We start from the raw sequence: 26,857 nt of genomic DNA, 5'->3' as shown, positions 1-26,857 counted from the left end.
AATTTTTTTAATATAGTTAAGTTTAAAATAGGAAAATTATTTCAAAATGGTAAAATTGTTGAAAATATTTACAAGAGCAAAATTTTAGAACTATCAATTATAGACGCTGATTGAAGGGTTTTAGAAGTCTATCATTGATAGTTCTAAAATTTTACTATATTTTGTAAATATGTTGATTTATTTTTCTATATTGAAAATAACCCTTTAAAATCAACTAAAAATTTTAGAAGAATATTTTTAAAAAAAAAATTAAATGATCAATTTGTTTACCTAATTTAAAATTGAAATAAACTAGTATTTTAATATTAAATCAATGATTGAAAAACTATACTTTCTTTTCTTATTAAATTACATTTGAGATGGTGCCGAAGTTGGTCGGCGGCATTCGTGGGAGGTGGCTGCCAAAGTTGGCTTGCGGCAGTCGTTGGAGGATGGCAGCAAAAGTTGGCCCGGGGCAGTCCTAGGAGGGAGGCGGCTGGAGTTGGCTGCGGTGGTCACCAAAAGTGGTGTTCGGAGGTTGACGACGTACTTCCTAGATTAAGTGAAAATAATAATAATAATAACAATAACCTATGGATTTGAAAAGTAGGATGTGGAAACCAAGTATGTCCCAAACAAGGATTGGGCTTAGGTTGCCTAACTCATTCAATCCCAACCCTTGAAACAAACACCCCCTTAGGTATAATTATGCAACATCTATCATAATTTGTCATGTGTCAATTTTTTTTTTTTTTTTTCTAATGAAAGTAAGATGCATAATACAAGTATTACTCGAGTAAAAAAGAACTAAAAAATATTCTTTAGAAAAAACAAAAAAAATTCACGTGGAAAACATTAACGAAATAACTGAGTGAGATACTCAAAGATATGTACTATAGAAGATGCACGGAGTATTTTAAATATTTAATTCACTTGAATGCTCCACCATGTCCCTTGCATTGCATGATTTTCCTTGCTCTGCTCATACCTCTGTAAGCCCACTTCCCCCCACTCTCTCTCTCTCTCACTTCTTCTGTACTTTGAGTTTGTTTGTGGGGTTTTGATGATCAACATATTAACTCCACACCCATGGCTGTTTTCTTCTCACCACTGCTAAATATCACCATTTTTCTCCACTCTTTCTTTTTATGCTTTTGTACTAAGTTCAATCTTCGATCTCCTCTCACTTCTAGACTTATAAATGAGTATAAGTCTAACAGGTTATTATCTATACTGATCGAAAAGAAATTATATTTTATTCATGTTCTCAACCCAGCTCTCACTTCTGGATTTGGAAATTAGTACAAGTCTAACGAGTAATCATCAATATTAATCGAGAGAATGAAGGGATGTTTTATTCATATTCTTAACGCATCTCTCACTTTTGGGCTTGACAATTAGTACGAGTCTAACGAGTTATCATCCATATTAATCAAGAAAGAATGATGTTTCATTTATATTCTTTAACGCATCTCTCATTTCTAAGCTTGGGAATTAGTACGAGTCTAACGAGTAATCATCCATATTATCACGGATGTTTTATTCATATTCTTTAATGCATCTCTCACTTCTAGGCTTAGCAATTAGGATGAGTCTAACGAGTAATCATCGATATTAATCGAGAAGGAATGATCTTCTTTTGTTCATACCTGTTTGATACTTTCCCCTGCTTTGTTTCTTGCTTCAATTTCACAGATTAAAGCCCAAAGACTGTTTTTAGTTAACTTCCACATGATTCCCATGGTTCTACAATTTCTCGTCTTAAAAATTAGTACTTTGGAAGTGTACACATTACCCTAATGTGCTTCTGTTATGGCTCTCTGTTTTTCTTTTAGAACTCCATAAAGTTTGAGCCTTTTTGTTTCTCTGTGTCTTCAATTGGAAGTATTTGGCCATGGTGGTTGGCCTCTCATTAATGGTCTGCAAGTTGGTAGCTGTCTTAATAACTCTGTACATGTATGTAAAACTTTACGCTTGTAATTAATTCTTTTTTGAGAAACCTTTTGTTTGGTTTTTTTTTTTTTTTTTTCCCTTTTCTATTGAAAGTTTCAATGGAAGTTGGGAGTCAATGGTGGGACATTTTTGACATTTGAACTTTTGAAAACCTTTTATATAGCTTTGAGACAGTTTTTCTTGCGTATCATTAATAAACAATGCAACAGGTTTTCCAGCAATCAAAAATGAAGAGGTTTTCTGTCAAGGTAGAGGAAGGAAGGGAAGGTAAAGACGGGAAACCGTCCGTCGGACCGGTTTATCGAAATGTTCTTGCAGAAAATGACTTTCCTTCTCCATATGAGGATTCGAGCACAACTTGGGATCTTTTCAGGTTATATTCAGTTCATGTCCATGTTATGTTTTGATATTCAAATGATTGTGTGAAATGAATGGTTTGATGTTATTGCAAGGCTGATGTAGAACATCTTGTGTAACTTTAGAATGTTAAGGATTTTTTTCTTTGTTCGAAATTGCTGAGATAATGAATCATAGAAATTGGTTTCTTGGATGTTTTGCAGTGTTTCAGCTAAAAAGTATGCTGAAAGGAGAATGCTCGGATGGCGAAAATTCGTCGAAGGGAAGGTGAATTGGATTCTCATTAATCATTATCTATATGAAAGTGAAAAAAAGATATAAATGTTCATGAACTTGAATGGTTTTGGTGATTGACTGACATTATGTGGATTCAATTCGGATTTCTTTCTTTTTTGGTATCCAGCCAGGACCTTATATATGGAAAACTTACAAAGAAGTTTATGGTGATGTTCTCAACATTGGTTCTGCACTACGAGCAATTGGCGCCGAACCGGTAAGCATACTCCTGCAATTTCATGATTTTCTCGATATGATATGGGAGCATATCATTGCAACAACTTTGAAACTAAAGAAACAGCAATGTTGCATGACAGGGGTCACGTATCGGGATTTACGGGGCGAACTGTCCTCAGTGGATAATTGCAATGGAGGTTCAACTGAAACACTTCAATTTTGTGCTGAATATTCCATAAGCTGTTAAAGTTACTTGTAGTTGTTTCATTGTATCAGTTAACAAATGCTCTAAATGTTTTGTGTAGGCCTGCAATGCCCACAGTTTGATTTGTGTACCTCTCTATGATACTCTTGGTAAAATACTTCTATGATTTCACTCTTTTAGAAGGCTTTAATTTGATGCATTTTATGAGTCACAGTTTAATTAGTTCTCATTGATGGAAATACATTCATTAATACAGAGTTGCATCATATTAAATATCAGTTAGCTTCCTGATTGATATTGAATTCTCTTTTCAGCTCTTTGAAAGTAATAACTTCAAGTTGAGCTTCTTGTTGATTCTTAAACTAATGTAGAAAGGGGCAATGAATTGCAGGACATGGAGCTGTTAATTTCATTATAGATCATGCAGAGATCGATATCGTTTTCGTCCAAGATAAGAAAGCAAAAGAAGTAAGAGTTGTTGTCTTGTTAATATAATATGCCTTCACATCTCAATCTAAAACAAAAAAAGAGGCACTTACTAGATATGTTTGAAATTCTATGCTCATTTTGCAGCTATTAAATTCTGAAAGTGCAATTCCTGAGAGGCTGAAAGGTGAGAATGATGAAATAAGAAGGTTTTCTATGGCAATAATTGAACCAATTGAACCAATTTATCGAGTTTGATTCCGTTTTCGCAGTTGTTATCTGCTTTACTTCACTCAAGGAGGAAGAAAAGATCTCAGCAGCAGGCAATGGGCTGAAACCATACTCATGGGATGAGTTCCTTCGCATGGTCCGTTTTAAATCTAAACAAGTCTTTTTATCGTCCTCCTTTATACGCTGGAGTTGACACGTGAGTCTATTTGAATCAGGGAAAAGAAAATCCATTTGAGGTCACTCCTCCGCGACCTCTCAACATTTGCACGATTATGTACACAAGTGGAACAAGTGGAACTCCAAAAGGGGTCGTGTTGACACAAGAAACCCTCACAATGTTTATTAGAGGAGTTGATATCTATATGGAGCAGTTTGAAGACAAGGTAAATAAGTCCCCTTATTAAACAATAGAGGGTTATTGCTAGCTTACATTTTCTTTAACTTTCAAGGTCTTTTGCTTTTGTTTATGACATGTTATTCTTCTTGTCAACAGATGACAGAGGATGATGTGTATCTATCATTCCTGCCTCTAGCTCATATCCTCGACCGTACGGTCGAGGAATATTTCTTTCGTAAAGGCGCATCTGTTGGCTACTACCATGGGGTATTCTATTCTTCATGGCATTTTCTAGCATTTCCTTTTGAACCAGATCCTTCAGATGTTTGATTTGCTTATGTTCTTTGAAGACTAAATGACTTGAAACGTCTTTTAGACCTTTGAGAATCAGAAAGGCTCATTCTCATTTCTCATTCCTTTTATGAAGGATCTTAATGCAATAAAAGATGATCTAATGGAGTTAAAGCCGACACTTTTAGTAGGTGTCCCTCGAGTCTTTGAAAGGATTCACGAAGGCACGATAACATTGCTCATTATCTGTAATTTCGTTAGGATCCATAACCTTGTTAACAAGGCTAAATTAACAAATCTGTATTTCAGGAATCAAACAAGCTGTACAAGTACTCAATCCAGTGAGAAGGAAGGCTTTTGATTTGCTCTACAAATAGTAAGTCAATTTTTATCCTTTTCGTACTTGTAGTTGCTTCTTTCCTTCGTGACACTTTATGCTCAAAGATAAATAATATGTATGCTGAACTTGCAGCAAGCTTTTATGGATGAATAGCGGATACAAACAGAAAGATGCATCCCCTTTGGCAGATTTCTTGGCATTCAGGAAGGTTGAATCTTACCCCTAATTAGAACACACTCACGATTTCGAGTTCCTTGGCACTTCGGCACTTTAAGGGCCCGTTTAGATTGACTTAAGAAAAAAGTGTTTCAAAAAACTCATTTTTATTTAAACATTTTCTATCAAAACTGTTTTGCTTGCCAAACACTCCAATTTTTTCTAAAATGATTTATTTTTTAAATTAAATACTTGAAAATGTATTCCAAACACACCCTAAGTGCCTGTTCGAAATGACTTTCTAAGTTTTAAAAAAATACTTTTTTGCACGTAGAGTCTGTTTAGATTGACTTTCTAAGTGCTTAAAAATAGGGTTGGCAAAATTCCCCGCAGGGCCCGCCCAATCCCCAATTTGACTGGGGATGAGGTCAAATCGGAAAAATTTTTCGGGGCCCCGTCCGGGACAAGACGGGGACAGGGACGGTATCTCCGCCCTGACCCCAACCCCAATTTGATATATTTATATTTTTAATATTTTATAACTATATATTTATAATATATAAAATAACTTATTTATATGTATGTTTATAGTGTATAGACTTTGTTGTGGAGCCCAATATTAAATATCTGAATTCTAAATCTAAGCCCAAAAGTCAAGCCCAAATTTTAATCAAATTTTAAATTAAAAAAATGGGGAATCTCGCGGAGAATTAGTATGGGAATCCCGCGGGGAAACGGGGAATGGGCCCCGTGGGGACCCTGTTTCTCCGACGGGATGGGGGAGAATCTTCCCCACAGGGCTAGGAACGAGGGACGCCCCCCGCCCCACCCCAACCCCATTGCCAACTCTACTTAAAAACACTTTTTTCTTAGAAAGTCAATCCAAACAAATCCTTAAAGACATATGTTTGTGCACTTAAAAAGTCATTCCAAACAGATTTTGAACTTCAAAACGTACATATCCATCACTACTCTCCTAATTAGATTATGTACTCTCGATTTCGAGTTCCCTTGGCACTCTAAGTGTCTGTATGGAATGATTTTCTAAGATCTTTGGGGAACTTAAGTTTGTTTGGATTGATTTTCTAAGTGCTTGCATTTAGAAATTCGATCTAAACATGCTGTTAAAGACATACGTTTGTGTACTTAAAATGAGTTCAACGTACATGCCCATCACTAACTTGATTATCACCTAACATTAAACTTGTATCAACTCAGGTGAAAGCAAGATTAGGCGGTCGCCTTCGACTGATAATATCTGGGGGTGCAGCCTTGAGCACAGAAGTGGAAGAGTTTCTGAGGGTCACATGTTGTGCCTTTTTTATCCAAGGCTATGGTAAAGAAAACTCTATCTACACAAAAACAATAGGTTTAGTTTTACTGAGCTAACTTTAAGCACATTCCAAGCTTTAAAAATTCTCAATCCTTCGACGCAATATGCTGAACAAGTTTCCTCCTCGTCGCCGTTGCTAATGATTGACATTGCAATGAAAGCATATTGATTAAAATTAGTTCAAACACTATAAACAGCAATGATATGGTAAAATTTAGGTTTGACTGAAACTTGTGGACCAACAACTATCGGCTTTCCTGATGAGATGTGTATGCTCGGAACCGTTGGTGGCGTTATGCTATTCAATGAGCTTCGCTTGGAGGAGGTTCCAGAGATGGGTTACAATCCACTCGGGGATCGTCCATGTGGCGAAATATGTGTGAGAGGAAAGACTGTTTTTACTGAATACTACAAAAACCCTGAACTAACCAAAGAGGCAATAAAGGATGGTTGGTTTCATACAGGTGCTCCATCACTTCCCTCTCTTGTTCTTGTCTGAAAATTCATTCCTATTTGACTTGGTTCTTCCATTTCCTTCTTTTACTACATTAGGAGACATAGGAGAAATCTTTCCCAATGGAGTTGTGAAGATCATTGACAGGAAGAAAAATCTCATAAAACTATCCCAAGGAGAATACATAGCATTGGAATACTTGGAAAATGTTTATTCGGTTACCCCAATCGTTGAGGATGTAAGTTTCGAATCGTCTTCCTTTTGAGTTTCTTTCTGAAACTAACTTCATAATATTGGTGACTTGAGTTTCTTTGATTTACTCTTTCCAAAGATATGGATCTATGGGAACAGCTTCAAATCAATGCTGGTTGCAGTGGTGGTTCTACATGAGGAAAACACCAAGAAATGGGCAAATTCAAATGGTTTTTTGTGTTCTTTCTCTGAGCTTTGTCCTCTTGAACAGCTCAGACATTATGTTCTCTCTGAGCTCACTTCCACAGCTGAAAGAAACAAGGTATTACATTTTCTTAAACAACCCAAACCTCGGCTCTACTTCGGTGTTGAAGTTCTATGAAACCGCTAGATCCTATTTCCTTTTTTCATTTCATAAAAAAATAAGTATTGATTGTTTTTGTTAGAATGTTTTGAATCTATTATTTGGCGTTCCAAATGACCAAGCAGAGGGTCTCAAGTATCTGGGGACAATGTCCCTGAAACCTAAGTTATATTCGTATTTATGTTATCTAGTTATTTACAATTTTGACTCTAAGGTTTAGGAGAGAACAATATATAAACTCTAATTCTATCGGCGCCTCTAAACCGGTAGTCAGATATTTTTCTCTCTAATAAAAAATTGTTCTCTCCCTTTGTACGTGGATGTAGCTAACACAATGTTAGTGAACCACGTAATCTCTATGTCGGTTCTTTATTGTTTACGTTTTTCTGTTTATTTGTTTATTGTCGATTTCTTAACAGCTTGAACTCAATGTCTTCTATTGATATCAGTTGAAACGTTTCGAATACATCAAAGGAGTTGTGTTGGAATTGCACCCATTCGACATAGAAAAGGATCTGGTGACAGCAACTTTGAAGAAGAAAAGAAACAATTTACTCAAACACTTTGAGGTTGGTTGGAAAACTCTTGTTTTTTATTGATTGAATTCTCCAAGACTAAGGTCAATGAAAAGCTCCCTTCTGTTATAGGTGCAAATCAATGCAGAGTATAAAAACTTGGAGGCAAAGATTTGATAAAGTTGAAGCTCAGTAGCTGATTTTTCTGAACTGAAATGCATTCAATCAAAACCATTTTGTTGAAGTTACAAAGAAGCAGTTTTTTTTTTTTTTTCTTTTTCTCTTCTTGCAAATAAAGGACAATATGGATTCAGTGTTACATGAAAGTATAGTAGTTGATTGATGCTCAAACTTCACTATATTGAAGGGTTACAAAATAAAGTTAGTTTTCTCTGCTCATTTTCTGAAAAATTAAACTAATGTCTAGCAGAAAGTTCGTGCACGAAAATTGGGCATCAACTAAAGTGTCCAAGGGTCATCTAGAGAGTCTAGGTTTGCGAGACATGTATATTGTATAATTTAGGACAAATGCTATGTGTAATGGATATATGGATGTCCTTGTTTATTGTATTCGTATACCATTCCCGTTCTTTCCTCCTACCAAGTGTTTTAGAATCTAGGGCTTTTGTGTTCCACAGGTCGATTTTTCATATTAAAGCATAAAGTTACTTTGTAAAAGTGAAACAAAAGCAAAGGCCAAAAGATAAATCTGGCTAATTAATTTAACCAAGTTATTGTTAATTTACTCAATATAAAGACGAGGCTCTTTGGGCCTATCGAACTGTTTATCCAATTTTGCAAACCAACATTCATAATGCAGAACACCCACCATTTCTCTGATTTTTCTTTTCAAAATTGAAAAATAAATGCACGATTTGGCTCTCATACCAATTAATTCATGAGTTGTAAGGAGGGACTTATGTCACCACAAACAGAGACTAAAGCAAAGTACTTTTAGTTTTGGTTCATTTTGGTCCATAAACTTTTAGAATGTTCATTTCAATTCCTACACTTTAGAAAATGTTCATTTTGTTCCTTAGTACTTCTAACTTTGGTTCATTTTGGTCCTTATACATTTAAAAAGTGATTATTTTGGTCCTGCTTTTTCATTTTTAAAGAATCAAAATGGTCACTTTTTGAAAGTTCAATGACCAAAATGTGAACCAAAGTTGAAAGTACAAAGATCAAAATTAACATTTTGAAAGTAGAGAGAGATCAAAATGAACAAAAATTGAAAAGTATAGGGATGAAATAAACATTTTAAAGATAGAAGGATCAAAATGAACCAAAACTGGCATAGTGTTCATACGACCCCGAGGTTTGAGGTTCGATTCCCCCACCCCACACTTTAATTACAATACCTTTAAAAAGAAAATGAACCAAAACCAAAAGTATAAGGATCGAAGTAGTATTTAAACCTATAATTAAATATAGAACCAAGATTAAAATGTCTCAATTATACGAAAACGTTAATGAAAATATTGATAAAATGTAGATGTCAATGGATATATCTAGAAAAGTTACAAAAACAAAAAAAAAAACTCAAAAATATACATTTAAATTAATATATGATATAATAAAAATGTTAGATTCACTCATTACGTCATTGTCGAATATATGAATATGTAGAAATATCAATTGACATGCGGAATGAAATTTCATAATAAAGGGCTTAGAAGCCCGATTGGTTGTCTTTGTGAGAGTAGTCAAGATGAGTTTGATAACTTTTATCAATCTATTACAGTTACGAATAGAGGTTTTTCCTCCACAACTTAGAGCTTCATCATTTTACTTTACATTTAATTCTCTCAATATTTGTTTGCTTTTAAAGTGTTTTAAATCTTGAAAATGTATCAGCAGAGTTCACTTGATATAGTGTTTATATAATCAACTTCGAAGTCACATATTCGATTGCTCCACCTTACAACTATAAATTTGAAAATATGGGCTCATCCGGTAAGGTCTTTTTTTTTTTTTTTTTTTTGTTCCTTATAGTTTCTTGTTAACTTATTTTTCGTTGCTTATTCCATCTTTTTTTAGGATTAGAATATAAATATGTTTACTAATTGTTTCTATTTATTAATTTTTAAAAGAGCAAAAAAAACTATTTCACATTTATTGCTTTTTACTTGAAATTAAATTTAGTATATAATATGCATTAAAATAAACAGAAGTGTCTCCAAAAAAACAAACATAAGATAATTATAACAAGTTTACAGTACGTAATGCAATTTAAATTCCAAAGCAAAATTGAAAACAATATTAATAAAAGAATAAAATTAAAAAAAAAAAAAAAAGAGAGAGAGAGAGATTTTTTTCTCACTAACCGATGACAACTAAAGTAATTTTTTATTAACACGACAATATTTTTCGGAGTCTTTTTAAATATAAAAAAATATTTAAAAATATTTACTCTTTAAAAAGATATGGTACTTTTGAAACTTTTTACTATAAAATGTAAATATTTTTTAGATTTTTTTATTTATAAGAATTTTCCTATTTTTCGTTGAAATAATATGCAAATTGATATCGAGATGTTGACAAAATATAACTAACAAGGACAGAAAAGTTAATAATAAATTTCTAAACTTATTTAGAAAGGTAAAAATTCTTTTCTAATTTAAGTATTTTTTTTATAAATTTCTCAATTATATATATATATATATATATATATCTGATATTTGATGACATTGGGATTGCATAACAGTGTAATAAAAAATATCTAATTAATTAGATATTTCTTATATTTTTCCAACACTAAAATCTAAAAAAGATTTTGTGTGACCACGGGGTCGGAGATGTACTTCTCGTACCCATACCTGTCTTCTTGGGGATTTATAATCCGCATCCCCACCCCATTCCTCATTTTGGAGAGTCGGAGTCGAGGAATCTCCATTCAAGAATCATATCCTACGAGAAAGTTCCCCATTTATATTTTTATATTCAATTATTTTTTATTTAAATAAATTAAGAGTTGGTATTTATATTCAAATTTTAAACATTTTATATAACAAAGTAATATTATTATTATTTTATTTTATTAATTAATAACTAAAAAACATTTTAGATTTAATAAAAAGTTTAAGATAATTATATTATGAAATAAATTCTAAAAAAAAGTTAAAACAAATTAAAAAAATAATACAGTAGCTAAGTTCCTGTTTTTTATATATATTAAAATTATTAAAAAAAAATTTGGGGCGGAGATATCGTCCCCGTCTCCGATCGGGGACCAATTTTTTGTCCCTCGTTTGACCCCATCCCTAGTCAAATTAAGGATTCGTCGCCCTAATCGAGACGGGAACCCGCGGAGATTTTTGACAACCTTTGGTCATTGTAATATTTTTTGTCGATAATGACACAATTGTTTTTAAATATAATAAAATGAACCAAAATATTTACAAATATACTAAAATGTCATAGTCAAACAATGTCATTTTGCTATATTATTTTCAACAATATTTCATTTAAATCAATTGTCCCAATCAAAATATGAAAATACTTGAGTTTTAAAAAGTGAAAAGGTTTTATTTTGGACCTAAATTTTAAGTTAACTATACAATTATCTTTAAATTTTAAGTTAACTATACAATTATCTTTTAAGTATTAATATCCATTTATTGGGAAATAATGTTGAAGTATGATTCACTTTTTGAGTGTTCAAGAATATAGTTTTAAGTTAAAAGATACTATTTTGATTCTCATACTATTAAGTTTATTCAATTTTAGTCTCTATATTTTTAAAATATCTTAATTTAATTTTTCAAAATTAATTTTTATCAAAATTGATTGAATAGTAATAATAATTTTCATGCAAGAAAATAAAATGTAAAATTATATTAAAAGAAATTAGAACATTTAGAAAGGTAGTATTCATATTATAAACTCAAATCATTTTTTAATTAAAATATGTATTATATAATATATTATGAATTATATAATATTACAAAATAATGATTATATAAAAAAAATGAACATAAAATATGTCTATAAATTAATTAATAATAGTTTATATTCAAATTAATATTTAGTTGATAACTCCAACTAGTTTTACCAAAGCGAATATAGCTCAACGATCATATAGATATAGTTTTAATCCTCCCATCTCCTATTGTACTTTAAAAAAAATACAACTAATTCTATAGTCTAAAAAAAATAATATCAAACACATTTTAAATTGCTTAAACTATAATTCAATTTATGAATTTACTATCAAACACATCTAAAAACATGAAATATTTGTAGGTTACCTACCAGCCATGTTCAATGTTCTTCCTCAGTCTGTTTTTTTTAAAAAAAATAAATTATGAGTACCTTTTTTCCCTTTTTTTAATGGAAAAACTACTTGTTCTTGCCTTTTAATTGGATTCAAGTATGTTGCGAGTCTAGACACCTTTTTATTTTTCTCATGAACCAGCTTACACGCCCCTCCCTCGACTAATCTAATGAAACAATTCATCTGAAATAATGCCAATTTGATTATAGGAAAAAAAAAAAAAAAGTAAAATATGGATCAATAATATGCGAACTCTCTGTACATGAAGTGCCTAGCAAAAGACCATTGGAGGAAGGTAGAGACCTTTGCATATTTACAGATACCAACACGATCTGAAGCCTTAAATCAAATTATATGGTATGAAAATTTCAGTCTAAAGGAGATGGCGATGATTTACCAGATTATTGACACTAAACTTTAGTGGTTCTTCAACTCTTCCACCGACCTCGCTTCTCGTATGGCATTAGGGTCAGAAGTTTGCTTTCCTGCAAAACTGCATCAGAACAATGGATTTAAGATGAATGGCACACAATAATAAAGCGATTAAGACAACGAACAGTGGAAAGATTGAGCTACGCTGACTTGAGAATGTGGGATTGAGGTTCGTTAACATCGGGGGAAGATTGAAACGAATGTTGAACAATCAAGCCTGCACTTCCACCGACGGAAGGGGCAGGAGAATCCGACATCGATACCATTGTGCTACCTTTAGCACTCATTCCTACAAGGCATTTTTAAAAAAATGAGCATAAATAATGCTTCATAACTATCCTCCTTTACTCACAATGTCAATTTGAGAGCTTATTGATAAGGTTTTTACTATCAGTGCACTGTTTCTAATAGCCATGGCAGTATCAAAATGTGGGGAAAAGTATAAATTTCACTATCCCATACCTTGAAAGATGATGACTACAAAGAAAAGCAGCGTGATAAATAAGGCAGGTAAGCTGCTGTTGAATGAAGATGCTTTCTCAGCTTTCATCTTCTTCAAAGCTTTTATTCTCTCAACTGTGGCACGCTTTTTCACGGCTAACTCAGTCATCTCTTTAACAAAGATCCTGTCAGCAGCATCCAACGATGGACCCCTCGGAGGTCGTGGTGGCTTGTGAACTTTTCCAATCTTCCCTTTCACGTTCTTCTTCTCTGCAAAAGCCCCAAATTCTCTCCTCTTTTCTCCATCTGAACTGTCCATCGACAACTCCACATTCTCATCGACACCAAGCTTAACAAGCTTGGTGGAATTACTACTGGAAGCAAAGCTACCACTTCGACTTATAGATCCATCAGAACTCAGAAACCCACTCCGAAGCCTGTTAAAAGTTTTTCTAGCATGTCTTTTTGATGTTGAGTCAGTTTCACTGCTCAAATCATCTTCGCTGGTATTACCACCACCTTCAAGATCTATTTCAAAATCTCTATCTTTTGTAGCCATACAATCTAAACCACCCATCTAAAGAGGTTTTACTTTCCATTTCAGCACAGAGCAATCATTCTACCAGGATCCTGAATCAAAAGGGCCTTCTTTTCTTCTCATCTTCTTAACACTCTGGAGAACCCTTTTATAGAAGAAAAAATAAACCCAAAACAACTTTACATCAGATTTTTATACAGCTCAAATTGTAACCATAAACTTTGAGCATTTTGTTCATTCCATTTATTCTTTAAACTTTACAAAGTTTCGATAACATCCTTGTCCTCCCATGCCATAACAACATTCAAGAATGTTCTTATGACATGCCCATTATCCATTAGTCACTTACACACACAAACTTAATTAAATTCCATTGACAGTATTAACCACAATGCCTAAATCTGAAGTTAAATAAGGCCACGAAAGAGGTCATGCAATAACTTCATGAACTAAATCTTGATATTTTGGCTTCTCAACTTTTCTAAAATTTCGTATGATATGTGCTTATGTGCACAAATGAAGAGAAGAAATTGAATCAAATAAACGCCCCCCACTTCCCCCCAACTAACAACAACCCTTTTTCAGTTCTATTCCACAAATGACAAATGAAAAGCAGAAATTGAATCAAATAACGACTGGAGGCCTTTTCTTCATCTGATTTCATTCAAACAAAACAACAGAGCATACAATGAAAACACCATACTCATTAAAATGAAGATAAACTTGCAGTAACAGGAAAAGGGTAGGGGATTCGACAGTTTTTTTCGATTATCATTGTTATTTTACCCTCACGGGAGAGAGAATAACTCACCGACAAACAGTAAATCAATAAGAAGAAGCCATTTCCGCCATTTTCAAGCTAGATTCCATGAAGAGATCGAACAACAAAGCTGAGAAGGAGATTTGGGGAACAAAAACAAATAAAAACAGAGGGAACGAGTGACTTGGAGAACGAAAACGATGAAAGAGAGAGAACCCAGATCGTGAAATGAGAGAAAAAATTTGAGACAGAATCGAAATGGAAAGAAAATTTCAGATCTGAAATCGTGAGGTGCGGCGCTTAAAGAGCATTTGTACATTCTAAAAATAGTTCATTTCGTCGTATTTCCAATTATTGAATAACAAAAAACATTATGAAGGCTTCTCTTCATCTAACAATGATTCATATAAATAAATCTCTAATCAATTCGAGAAGGGAAATACTTACTATTTCTTGAAAGCGTGAGCTAGAGCTTTGTTGAATGTTGACAAAATGTATATGTGTGTCCAAAAATTTATTTTTTTTTCTTTTTTTGACAAAATTGCAATATATATATGTGTGTCCAAAAATTGAAATATTACCCTAACCTAAGTCATATGCTCTCTTTCTCTATACACACCAAAAAAATAACTTTTTAACTTTAAAAAAAATGAATTATCACACACCTAAAAGTTTTTTCCTAAAACGCATGCAGTCATTGAGTTATATAGCAATGTTTGGATCTCACTTTTCATTTCAGGTCACTAGCACACCATTTTTAGTCTTAACTTTCGTCAAACATTTTAATGAATTTCTAATTTAAGAGTGTTGTGATATCGTGACTTTAAAAATAAAATAAAATAAAAATAGATTACCATTAAAATAAATAAAAAGTTCTAGGGTTTTCTTTCCTATGAAGTTTAATCTTTTTTCTAATTAATTAATTAAGATTAAACTTAGGTTTTAAGATGAACATCATCTTGAACTTACATATCTCAAAGAAATGAACTTTCGAACTTAAGACAATAGCACGTACTTTTTTTCTCTTTTTTTGTTAGGTTAAAATTGACAAAAACAATGACATTTCTAAATTCGAGAAACGTGGGAGTAAAATTTTAAACGGTTATTTTATCCACTAATGTAGAGATTGATTTATGATTATATAAAGATAAGACAAAAGAATGAAATGTGTTTATAATAATGTCAATCATTTGCTTTGAAAAAGGTAACCACGTCGCATTATAATAAAAACAGTGTCCTTACTATATGTATTAGTGGGTCCCTTGACTTTGGTTGTTATGGGAGTCAGCTATACAAAACCTTCTTTGTATGTGATTAATAATAACAATATATGAAAAAGTAATCCTAAAGTTTGAAACATTATTCAAAATAGCATTGGCTATGGTGAAATTTGATCAATACCATTCAAGGACCTCAAACCAAAACCACTTCGAAATTCCAATGTTTTTCTTTTTTTCTTCAAAACTTTGCAAATAGCGGGTAGAAGTACAAGATGTGATAGCTAAGACTCTCTTTAGTAACTATTTGACTTTTTATTTTTGTGTTTGAAAGTTAAACTTATTTAGTCCACATTTCTTATAATAATTTGCATCTTTTTTAAGTACAATTGTTGAATTCTTAATCAAATTTTAAAAACAAAAACTTTTAAAAAAATTTTTGTTCTAAAAAATTAACTTGTTTTTTAAAACCATAGATGAAAAGTAGATAATAAAGAAAGAAAATTAGAGATAAAATAATATTTATAGACTTAATTTTCAAAAATAAAATAATTATCAGACGAAACCTAAAATGTTGTTATTTTCTTCCTCAATTTGACATTTTACGATATATTTAAGAAAATCTGACTGTTGTCAGAAAAAGGAACAATGTAAGAGGAATAAATTCCACAATAGAGAGTGGGAACGCAAACTCACATTAAAAAAATTCTATAAATTTACTATTTCTCAATGTATTTCCTTAGACAAAACTCTGCAAGTATTTTTCAACTTTGAAGGGCAATCAAGCTTGTATTTGAATTGAAATGAACCCAAGAATCCTTTAGATATGATACAAAGTAGACATTCTATGATCAATAAAAAACAATAAAGTTCGACTTTAACGTGGCAATGATGAGTTCAATCATACACAATTTGACCTCATGGAATAAGAATAAAACACATGGATCTTTCAATAATAGAAATACCTTTCTAAGTTTTCCAAAGTAAGGTATCGTCCTAGGATACCATTTCCTAGTACTATGATCAAGTGAATGCTCCAAAATGTTAATGTCATTTCTCCCCACTTCCTTGCTTTTTCTTTTATAAAGGGAAATATAATAATCAGACACACCCAGAAAAGAATTCAATATCTCTAGTCGTAAACATCTAAATTGAACAAATCAAATTGAGGCTCATCCTTGACCACCAAATGGAGAAGCTCAACAAAACCCATTATTATTCTTAACTACAAGACGCTTAACAAATTATCATTCAGAGAGGACTTTACCCAAACTTCTAGTACACCAACATTCCTCACTATGCGAATAAGTTACAATGTTCAAAGTTTAATCACTGCAAATTTTTTTTTTTTTTTGGGTTAAAATATCATTTTAATCCCACTGTTGATGATGATAGTTTAAAAAACTTTTTGTTACCTGTTAACATTTTTACTAACTATAAATTTTAAAAGATATTCCCATATTATATACTTTGCATGAAAATTATTATTATTGTTTAATCAATTTCAGTAAAAGCTAACTTTTGATAGACTGTGTTTAGGATTTATTAGAAGTATGGGGTCTAGAATTAGACAATTGAAAATACAGATACTAGAATTGAACAAATTTCAAAGGGACCAAAATGATATTTTAACCTAATATTTTCCACTAGCTTCAACTAGCATCTTAATCAATGTCCTGTAAACCAAATGTTCAACTTACACCTACTTCCTACTTTTCAAGAAGCATTTCTTCAAATTAATCAGCTCTGAGGAAATAAAAATTCAACGTCGTAAAATAGTCATATTTCTAAAGATTAAAAACTAAGCAAAACCTATAACTTTCTATGGCATTCCTATTCCATACGAATAAGAAAGCCAAAATAAGACAATACGTAACATTAAAGACAGGAAGATTCCCCCTTCTACTAGAGCAAAATCCATTCATTTCCCAGCCAAAAACACATGAATCACAAAACCTTGGGCATGAACCATACCTATAGTTTCCTGGGTTATGATTGTGGGATTCTGGGAAAGAGTTTACAGTTTCAGAGAAGTATATTAACATAATCAGTAAATGTCAGTCATTACCGATTTATAATCATATCAACTAGTAAAATATCCAACGCTTCCGAGTCCAGATAGTCGTAATAACCAGTTAGTGAACTTAATAACCGGTCAACTATCCTAAGCTTCCATGACACTGGATGACTGTTTAAATATGGTCATAGAAAGAAAAGTTTGCCATGGTATCAATTTATAACTAATTCAAAATCTCAACCGTTCATGAGAACTTCATCTGACTAATAAATCCAAGATGACATTCCATGCTGCTCTTTACAACAAGTTCCGAACCAGCTGAACTATCCAAGCTTAACTATAAAAACAACTGGAAGTAGGCTACTACGAATGCTAATCGGTCCAAGACCATAAGATACATACTTACCTTTCATTAGACGTTCCTCCATGCATTATGCCTACCCAAGATGGATCTGAATCCTGAAAATTTTGGAATGAAATTAAAGCTATTGCTGGCTAAGCGGTCATTTGCTGTAAATTAAAATTTCAAATGGAACGCCAAAATAACCTTCTAATGGACATGGGGTCGGAGTAATTATGAAATTGGGAATGGAGATTATGTATTGCGAATCATACAGCCAAACCAAAAAGATGAAGATGACTAAAATCCTTTCAATTTGGCTGAAGGGTTAGACTACTTACCAACTTACTTCCTGGTTAAACAAATTAGTATCTTTTGAAAGCATTCTCGTAATCATCACGCCTCTGACGTTGAAACTCCCCAAAATTACCATGAGGTCTTGAAGGATAATTCTCCATATGATTTTGATACTTGCTCCTTGAGTCGAGGGCTGCTAAATTAGCCCCTTCATAATGGGAATTGACTGAGCCACCTTCATATTCCGAATAGTTATGCTGCTTATAACCAGCAAAACCTGAAGCGGCCATTTGCTGGTGCACTTGTTGCTGACGCCTTTGGGCATCAAGTTGAAGAAACTCATCCCACTGCTTTGCATGTGTGCCCCTCACATGAGTCAATTTCTTCGTGTAGCTCTCTCTCATCTCCCTTATAGTCTTTTTATAGAACAATAAGTAAAAAGCACAAACTTGGTATCAAAATAACGAAGAGTAGGAATTTCATCGTGTAAAGAGATCCAAATGGAAGGAAAATCTCAACATAGAAAATGGAAATATACACCAGGTGCCGTTTGATGAATGATTCAATTGAAAGGAGATCCATACCTCACGGTGTTTATAATTTTCTTCATCTTCTTCTTTATCTCGAATCTTTCCAAGTTCAATTGCTTCCCTTTTATACTCCATCTCCAATTCTTCAAGAGATTGGGGAAAAGCTGGATACTCAAACTGACGACTAGATTGCAAATCAGATCCTCTTCTCTCATTATCCCATCCTTCAGTTCTACCATATGCACTCTTGTTCTGATAACTATCATATGAACTGAGCGAGCCACCAGAATAAGGCGGATGAGCTGGAGACTTTGAGTGGCTTGAACGACCTCTAACTCTGTCATTGCCATAAGCTTCAAAATAGATGAAGAGGCAATGTTAATAATAGATTAACGCTAGTATATGTTGTGGTCAAATTCAACATGATCATCGTAAAATCATACGAAGAAACCATAGGAGGAAAAACAACCCGGGTGCCCGTTCATAAATTTATTTTGTTTTGAAGACAATCTGACCAATTCAGATCCTATCACTGAAAATTACTTCAGAGTCGCATATATAAGCTTGAACAGAAGAACTTACCTTGTGCTGCAAACAAATATAAGCAACAAATAACATTATTAAGAAGACAGACAAAATATTTATAAAAGGATGGAGAAACAAAGATAACTACAAGCTACAACATAGAATTACCAGCTTTCTATTGATGCCGTAAACATATCCTATGCTTTTCCTACCTTGAACCGAGCTCCTTGAATATTTCTGCAGATCATCACGAACACGGTTTTCGACAACCTTCTCCTGTCTGCTAAACCTAGGTTGAAATTGTGAAGAATTTGTAGGACCAGAATGTGATCTATGAACATCAGAACGTTGTGATCTTGAACCAACAGGGCTTCGATCAGGTGACCTGGATCTACTCATATGAGAACTAGAAGAACCCTTTTGATCGCCTTCCTCCTTAATTAGTTTGTGGACAGCATCCACTCCCTTCACCAAAATTAACCTGTCCTTGCCACTGACAATTATGAATTTTTCATCCATCTTGATCTTACAACCAACATCCTTTTCAATTTTCTGTACAACTCTATCAGTGAAAATTGCTCTCACATGTTTATCCCTGGCTGGTACCCTTTCAAAAAAATCTTGAGACTTACGATTTGATCCCAAGGTTGAGGGGCATCCCTATGAATAAACAAAAATTGGAAAGTAGCATTAGTTAAAATAGTGATAATCCGCTTGAATTCTACTTTTATGTGAAGAAAGAGTTATGATTTTAAAGCAAATAAATAAGTTTCAGTAGGTCTACTTCTTGTAAGAAAACTATCCTTCTATAAAAACCATTCATAAAGCACCAAATAATCCCATTGTATGCACCACACACGTGTAATATGTGTGTGCATGAGAGAGATAACTTTCAATTACTACACAATGCTCGTGGAGGTTTTATTGTATATCGTAAATACTCCCCACCTCCCCCTTTTCTCTCTCATCCTTGCTCCCTATTAATTGGATTCTGTATGCATGTAAGTATGAATTTGATGGAAAACCATGCTTCAGTGAAGATAATGCTTCTATGCCTAATCATTACAGATACTCTACCAACAATTAGAGACATTCTAACCAGTCATCCAGTGAAAATGTTTGATAACCTTTTTTCTTTTTGAAGACACGTCATTGACGTGAAATTGTGAATATAAAAAGTACCTTGGCTTCCACTATTGACTCCCAATTAGTTTTTTTTCTTTCTTTCTTTCTTTCTTTTTTTTTTTTTTTTTTTTTTAATTGAGCTTTTTGCAATTTTGCACTTACAGCCTCAATAGAATGGGATATCAAGTGGGATAAAAGTGCTAACTTAGATCAGGTGCAGTTTAAAAACCATGAGACTACTTGGGGCCTCCATAGTTGTGAATCAGCTATGTCCTGCATTCTACCTCAAGATAAGGTAAAGGTTTGTTTGGTGAATAACATGGCAGTCGTATAATCACATTTATGAGAGTTCATATGTTAGTTAAGTATCAGCTAGGAAGAAATGGAAAAACACCCGGTAGGAGAACAAAACAAACTGCCTGATACACGTGACATTATACAACAGAACTCGTATCTCTCTAGCTGTGAAAAATTTATATGCAATAACTTCACGAGACCAATCAAAATTTTACAAACCCATAATACCTGAGTGAAATGGCCTGATTCACCACATATTTTGCAAATCATTTCTTCCTCTTTTCTCTTCTTCCAATTCCTCTCTGTAGCTTTTGACTTGGCCTCCCAAACCTTGGCTTCTCGGCTGGTAAAATCGGTTGGCACAGCATTGGGATCACGAGGTTCAACCTCCTCATCAGAACCAGCATGAGACCTTTTATTTGTATTCGTCTTCTCTTGTGAAACGACAGTAGTCGATCGTGGGGGGCCTGTGTACTCCTTGTAGAGTTCACTAAAGTCATCATCTGCATCCACGTCTGGTGAATTTGCCATCACAAGAAGAGCAAATTCAGTTGAGTTTCTGCATTTCATCACCACAAACCACCACTAATCAATGTCCAGCAAATTAGCAACCGGCAAGTTAGGCGTATCACAGAAAGAGAGAAATGCCCATTTCAGACTAAAAGTTCCTTGAATTGGAAAAAGAACAAAATAAAATTAAACATCTTGTATTAGACGGGGATGAAGCAAATGTTTGATGTAATTACGTGCCATAATCAAGGAAGTGACATTCATAACCCTCAGTTGTATTAGATGCACATAAAAGCTAACAGTATCGTTTTTAGAGAGAAGGAAATAAACCAGGAGAAGAAAAAACCCATTGGGTGTCCCATCATCCAGTTACCCATATCCTAATTCTAACATTCAGGTTTAGATATAAGGTTAAGTTAACTCTTAAGAATAATTACTTGGGAAATGTTTTCATTTCCACTAGCAACCCAAACTTCCGACGCCACAGCTCTACTTTAACCGGCAGAAGGCGAAAGAGAGAGAGTGTGTGGCGTACATCGTCGCCGGAGTAAAACATTGCACACTTGAATTAGGAAAAAAATCAAAACAAAGACGAAATGTCGCAGCATCAAATATCAACACATACAGTCAACTACCACGAATAATGAACTTGTGATTGAGGCAAAATCGAAAACATACAAAGAACAACGCGGGGACGAAAAGAAAGGTTTGTAGGAGAGGGATAAAGAGACTAATAGAGATCAGAACGAAATAATACCAGGGCAACAAAGAAGGAGGAGAGGTGAAGAGCAGAATCAATTGATGAGGAATTGTTACTGAGAGGAAAAGATATTCGGGCAAAAGCTGGAGGAGGAGAGGAAATCAGAAGAGGGAAAGAGAAACGGAGAAGAGAAACGGAGAAGAGAAAAGCGAAAGGAAGCGATATACCTCAAGAACGGAATGTAGAAGCTGACGATAGAAGAGGAAGAACGAAGTTTAAGATGAAATAAACAAGGGGAAATGATAAATACCTTTTCGCCGGAGTGAAGAAGCTGCCGGAGGCGGAGGCTGCTGCCGGAGGAGAGGTAGAAGGTCTTGAGCTTTATGGCTCGAACTGCCGCGGAATAAAACCAGAGAGTCCGATAGGGTTTGAACGGTTAGATGGTACTAGATAAATTACCTATATGCCCCTGTGAATTAGGGTATTGACATTTGACTCCACCCACAAGAAGGGTGTGAAATGAGTATTTGTTTGTTAGAGCTAGAACATAAGGAAGACTTTTTAGAAATCACCCTATGCTACAAGAAAAGGAATATCCCTCGAGTGCAAAGAATTTAACCATTGATGAACATCAAGAAACCACGCGACTTTAACTTTTTATCTAAGTTACGATGAGCTAAATAATGACTTGTATCACTGACCTTCTAAAGGATATGTTTGAACACAGTCTCGAAGAAAACTAGATAAGCTTGAGAATATTGTCAATAATAATACAGACCTCATTAATTACTTATATTACCTAGTTTATTATGTTGATAATAGTATTAACAATCCAATAAAACTATGTGTTGAATCTCCATCTTTAGACCAGACAAAAACCCCTGATAAACAGCAATAGCTTCGGAAGGAACTCTTATTCAAGAGTACCTACGAGCAAAAGCAGATCTTTCCAATTCATTATGACAGAATTACCACATATACGTTTAAACATACTAAAATACATTCATAATGCTAAAGAGATCGAGAGATCATACCAGTTGAAGACTTCTTCTACGAGCAGAAGTAGATCATACCATTTCAGAGCCCTCAGTATTCTTGGAGTGAGAATCCAAAGTGTGGGCTTTGTTCGGATTTGGTAGAGGGAGGAGGAAGAGAAATCGTATACAACAATCAAGCAAGTGGGAGATGAGCTTGTCTATCATATAAACAAGATGCTTGATCGTTTAGGTGAAGTATACGATCATGTAGGAAAAAGGTAAGCGATCGTCTATACGATCGTTTAGTAAATATCGAGAGCTAAGCAATAGCTTAGGAAAAAATAAACGATCGTTTAGTAAATAGCATGCACGGGTGTAATCAGTAAACGATCGCTTAGCAATATCGTATAGGTAAGCGATCGTGCAGGCACTATCGTATATGCACCGATTTTCTAAGCGATGACACACTTTTTAACACAATGTCCGCGCATCTCATGCTTAACTCAACGTGAGCTATTTATGCGTCTCAAAGTGATCTTTCAACTCACTCATCCGTTATTAAAAAAAAAAGAGACGCGGCCCCATTTTCCTTTTAACCGTCCAATGAATGTGATCACATCATATTCATAACATATAAATTAATATCATAAATTGATTATAGTATTTTTCCTTCACCAGATATAAATCATATTTATATCCAATTTCCTCCAAATTAATGTATCTCATACATAAAGTTAATTATATCATATAAAATTAATTAGTTCAATTATATCATATATAATCGAACTCTCTCTTGTCAATTTGAACCCAAAAACTGACTCTCAACTTGTTTCCAAGCTACCAAGGGAACCTTATGGACTTATGGCTTGAAGCTCCAATGGTACGTGAATAGCTAACTAAACTCTTTAGTCATGATATCCACCATCCGTTAACTGCCAGGCATTCCACTAAAGACCGACAATTGAACTCTTATTGCATAGATATATTTCTATGTCCATTGGATATAATCAATCATCAGTACGATAACCCTTCACAGATGCTCGTAATTACAGTAGGTCAATTTATCGTTTTACCCATGTAGCTACATCTTCCTCCTTAAATACCACTGATCCCTCTAATGAACAATACAACATAGTCCTACTATATGTGAACACCTCTCGAATTATGAGAAGGTGTATGGCGCCACATCGTTCAAACCCTAGGATCAGCCCTTAAGAGAGCAATCTATCTACTTAACCCTGCTTTGAGGAAGGAGTGAACTCCATCTTGTGAAGCTAAGTTCCCAACTCCAAAATCAGACTAATCCCCAAAGTAGTAGATTTGAGTCGGCGCTCTGACCACTCGCACCCATGCAAATCAAAGGACCACCCTCAATGGCAGGAGTTTCCAACTCACTTAGGATTGAGATCGTGTTAACTATAGTCATCCTAGTGAAGTGAAGTCTTAGTCATGAACGGAGTTATATGATGAGACATTAACACTTCGAGGTCAGGTCTTATACAAACTCTTTGTATAGGATGTGACAAGTTACAACACTTGTAATAATTCCACAAAGTGGGTCGCGTCCGTAGTGTTACTAGGATAAGGTTTCCCTCCTATATCCATATACTACAGACTATTTTGGTTGTCGCTTAAGACACGATCCACTTGTATGTCACTACATACATGTTTAAGTTACATAAAGACAACCAGGGATATTAAGTTTATTGGTTTGTGGTAAAATAAAAAACATCTAAATGTGTAAAGTCAATAAGTGAAGTAAATATCATATATATTATACATCAAAAATGTTCTTACAAAGTTGTTTACAAATTACAGGACATAAGACTTTAGGGTACAAACCCCAACAACTTCCACATAGATAGAGTATAAGAGTCTCATGAAAACAGAACATAGCCACGTTTACAAAGGTTGAACTAGTTCCAACAACTATGCCACAACCCATGACCTCTATCTGACGAGGCACAAAGCATCAAACATGAAGAATACACCTATTATGGACATATTATTTAAGAGATTTAACCCACATGACATCTTTTGAGCATAAACTCGATGGGTTCTCTCCTTCCAAAAATCAAGTATTATGTTTCACCAAATGTTCTTTTGCCTTGGAGCACACAAAAATAGCATGTTAAATCAATTTCTAGAAACAAATTGAACATAGGGGAGAAACATCCAAATTATGACTAAATTCAAAGAGACGAGTCTATTGATGTTTCCCTTTTTCAATTCCTATTATTATTATTGTTCATTTAAACTCTCTTGACTATTATTCTTATACAAATGTTTAAATTTCTTTAAATATAGTTTTTTGGTGTTTTTGAAAGAATGTGATAAAAAGAATAATACTTGAATTTAATTACTGATAAATTTTAAGTTAAAACACCATTTTGGTCCCTATACTTTGATGTGTGTTCAATCTTAGTTTTTGTGTTTTCAATTGTTCAATTTTAATCTCTATACTTCAATAAATCTTAAAATTTTCCCCGATGCCAATGCTAGGTTATTATTGATTTTTTTTAATAAAAAAATCCTTATTTATTAGCGTTTTCACTAAATGTTTGAAAACATGTTCACATACATATTTGTTAGCATGAAAATTATTATCATTATTTAGCAAATTTCGGTAAAATTTGAACCGAGGGACTAAATTTAAGATTTATTAATTGAGTTATAATGATTTATTTAGGAAAATTATTTCAAATGGTAAAACTGTTGAAAATATTTACAAGATATAGTAAAATTTTAGAACTATCAATGATAGACGTTGATAGACATTGATAGAAGTTTATTAGTGTCTATCAACGTCTATCATTGATAGTTCTAAAATTTTGCTATATTTTGTAAATATTTTGGTTAATTTTTCTATATTTAAAAACAAGCCATTTATTTATAGGAGATTTGATCCAGGATTTATCTTAATCCTACTAGGATTAAGATATGAGTTTTTCATAATCCTAAACAAGTTAGGATAAAATATTATTTTATCTTTTCTTATATTTCATTTTCTTGATTCTTGGCTTATTTCATCGAGTATAAATTCACCCACAACATAGCCCCACTCCCAAGTTGGGATATTGTGGACCGACTGTTTGTAAGTTGGGCCTCTCGACATGAACTTGGGAGTTTAGTTTTCATTGCTTCTTTGGTGGTTCCAAATCCTATTTTATGACATATCGACCTTGTTACTGCTGGTATTGTCATATTGAACTTGGCTACTTTAAGATCATTCTCGGATCTTTGGTCGTGCCTAGAATTTCTAGCCCATCTTTTTTTTAAAGACCCAACTAATTTGGCATGCATCTACCACAATTAAACAATGTTGAGTGCAAAATTTATGTTGTATCCATCTTTTCATGAAGAGCATATACATACGAACTTTATTTTTTTGTCCCTTCGGATAATCCTTTCTAAGACAAGTCTAATCAAGAATATTGGTTAGATCGTCATCGTATTTAGCCAATTCCTTAGTTTTCTTCTCCCTACACTTAACTGGGTCAACTTATCTATCTTTTGCGATAGGCTTAGGCATGTGTCCTTAGTCCATCTAAAGTGGTCCACAACCCTTAGTTTTTTAGCAAATATTTTCACTTAGAAAATTGTTTGAGCATTAATTAGGTTTTCCATAATAATTTGTTCTTCCATGAATAATTACTAGTCGAAGAAGATTTCATATAGTCTCGTGCATCCAAATATTTTATTATATAAGCACATCACATTGTCTTGAGATATAACAAATTTTTCTACAAATACTTCATGGCACTTGAGTTAATTAATAATTTGAGATATAAGTAAACTGGCGTGAGAGTAAAACATATCTTGTTTTTTACAGTTTTGCGATTCAACATGGAAGGGCTTTTCGCCAATCTTATGGTTGATCCAAATCCTTCGATAGTAGCCGATGGACTGATGCTATTAATTAACCACAGTCCACCCGATGCCTAGGATGGGATTAACAAATAATTGGGTTAACGACCCATATGCCACTATCAAGCCTAAACTTGAATTATATTGTGAAGGGGTTAGTATACCAAATTTGGTGCAAATGAAGGAGCAAGAATAGTTTCTAGTTTCTCGAATTGTGCCAAGTATGGTAATCTGGGTGGAAAAAGGTTTTCACCATTTGGGTTTATTAGTGAAGATTTTGTGTGTGGTTTAATTTCGTCGAATTGCTCAATAGAATCCATTTTGTTGTGTGTAAAGTCTTCCAAAAAGTGCGTTTGCTGAATAATTTTAGTCAAAGCTGAGGTGAGAAGTTGTTTATGATTGTTATGGAGGGAAGGGAACTT

General features: G+C 33.6%; 3 protein-coding genes across 7 annotated transcripts; 1 reads left to right on the top strand and 2 right to left on the bottom strand.

Annotated features, from left to right (window-relative positions):
• The first annotated feature begins 847 nt into the window (after positions 1 to 847).
• LOC120089740 (long chain acyl-CoA synthetase 1-like) lies at positions 848 to 8,156 on the top strand. Of its 4 annotated transcripts, none has more exons than XM_090306750.1 (20): positions 848 to 971; positions 2,142 to 2,305; positions 2,493 to 2,556; positions 2,693 to 2,782; positions 2,883 to 2,939; positions 3,048 to 3,096; positions 3,339 to 3,415; positions 3,521 to 3,560; positions 3,646 to 3,740; positions 3,820 to 3,987; positions 4,098 to 4,208; positions 4,369 to 4,456; positions 4,542 to 4,608; positions 4,705 to 4,780; positions 5,947 to 6,064; positions 6,280 to 6,525; positions 6,614 to 6,753; positions 6,847 to 7,029; positions 7,521 to 7,640; positions 7,719 to 8,156. In XM_090306750.1, the coding sequence occupies exons 1-20, from the start codon at positions 927 to 929 to the stop codon at positions 7,761 to 7,763; spliced, it is 2,043 nt and encodes a 680-aa protein (XP_090162876.1). In that variant the 5' UTR covers positions 848 to 926; the 3' UTR covers positions 7,764 to 8,156. The 4 variants fall into 4 exon arrangements, with proteins under 4 accessions (XP_090162876.1, XP_090162879.1, XP_090162878.1 ...); XM_090306753.1 differs by lacking the exon at positions 848 to 971 and adding an exon at positions 1,179 to 1,199; XM_090306752.1 differs by lacking the exon at positions 848 to 971 and adding an exon at positions 1,841 to 1,935.
• Positions 8,157 to 10,256: 2,100 nt separating this feature from the next.
• Positions 10,257 to 14,481, bottom strand: LOC120089897 (uncharacterized). Of its 2 annotated transcripts, XM_039047332.2 has the most exons (5): positions 14,085 to 14,445; positions 12,757 to 13,418; positions 12,445 to 12,583; positions 12,260 to 12,355; positions 10,257 to 10,496 (listed from the first exon to the last, which is right to left on the bottom strand). In XM_039047332.2, exons 2-4 carry the CDS (start codon positions 13,310 to 13,312, stop codon positions 12,280 to 12,282), a joined length of 771 nt encoding a protein of 256 aa, XP_038903260.2. In that variant the 5' UTR covers positions 13,313 to 13,418; positions 14,085 to 14,445; the 3' UTR covers positions 10,257 to 10,496; positions 12,260 to 12,279. The 2 variants fall into 2 exon arrangements, with proteins under 2 accessions (XP_038903260.2, XP_090162875.1); XM_090306749.1 differs by lacking the exon at positions 10,257 to 10,496 and having other exon boundaries at positions 12,047 to 12,355; positions 14,085 to 14,481.
• Positions 14,482 to 17,288: 2,807 nt separating this feature from the next.
• LOC120091471 (Zinc knuckle (CCHC-type) family protein) lies at positions 17,289 to 22,168 on the bottom strand. Its single transcript, XM_039049511.2, has 6 exons — positions 21,902 to 22,168; positions 20,610 to 20,940; positions 19,172 to 19,619; positions 18,489 to 18,787; positions 17,949 to 18,320; positions 17,289 to 17,726 (listed from the first exon to the last, which is right to left on the bottom strand). The coding sequence occupies exons 2-5, from the start codon at positions 20,910 to 20,912 to the stop codon at positions 17,973 to 17,975; spliced, it is 1,398 nt and encodes a 465-aa protein (XP_038905439.1). The 5' UTR covers positions 20,913 to 20,940; positions 21,902 to 22,168; the 3' UTR covers positions 17,289 to 17,726; positions 17,949 to 17,972.
• Positions 22,169 to 26,857: the final 4,689 nt, after the last annotated feature.

Source organism: Benincasa hispida, chromosome 11 (assembly GCF_027475165.1).
Source record: "Benincasa hispida cultivar pf3 chromosome 11, pf3_genome.v1.1, whole genome shotgun sequence".
Lineage (NCBI taxonomy): Eukaryota > Viridiplantae > Streptophyta > Magnoliopsida > Cucurbitales > Cucurbitaceae > Benincasa > Benincasa hispida.
The sequence above is the reverse complement of the archived record's forward strand: the minus strand, read 5'-3'. Positions and strand labels throughout refer to the sequence as shown.

Excerpts from the sequence above, each read along its gene's own strand:
- LOC120089740 (XM_090306750.1), top strand. The coding sequence starts at position 927 with ATGTCCCTTGCATTGCATGATTTTCCTTGCTCTGCTCATACCTCT. Across the intron at positions 972-2,141 it reads CTTGCTCTGCTCATACCTCT|GTTTTCCAGCAATCAAAAAT; the intron begins GTAAGCCCACTT and ends ACAATGCAACAG. Across the intron at positions 3,416-3,520 it reads AAGATAAGAAAGCAAAAGAA|CTATTAAATTCTGAAAGTGC; the intron begins GTAAGAGTTGTT and ends CTCATTTTGCAG.
- LOC120089897 (XM_090306749.1), bottom strand. The coding sequence starts at position 13,312 with ATGGGTGGTTTAGATTGTATGGCTACAAAAGATAGAGATTTTGAAATA. Across the intron at positions 12,584-12,756 it reads TGTAGTCATCATCTTTCAAG|GAATGAGTGCTAAAGGTAGC; the intron begins GTATGGGATAGT and ends AATGCCTTGTAG. Across the intron at positions 12,356-12,444 it reads CCTCAATCCCACATTCTCAA|TTTTGCAGGAAAGCAAACTT; the intron begins GTCAGCGTAGCT and ends GTTCTGATGCAG.
- LOC120091471 (XM_039049511.2), bottom strand. The coding sequence starts at position 20,912 with ATGGCAAATTCACCAGACGTGGATGCAGATGATGACTTTAGTGAACTC. Across the intron at positions 18,788-19,171 it reads TTCAAGGAGCTCGGTTCAAG|CTTATGGCAATGACAGAGTT; the intron begins GTAGGAAAAGCA and ends TCTATTTTGAAG. Across the intron at positions 18,321-18,488 it reads AAAATTATAAACACCGTGAG|ACTATAAGGGAGATGAGAGA; the intron begins GTATGGATCTCC and ends TTCTATAAAAAG.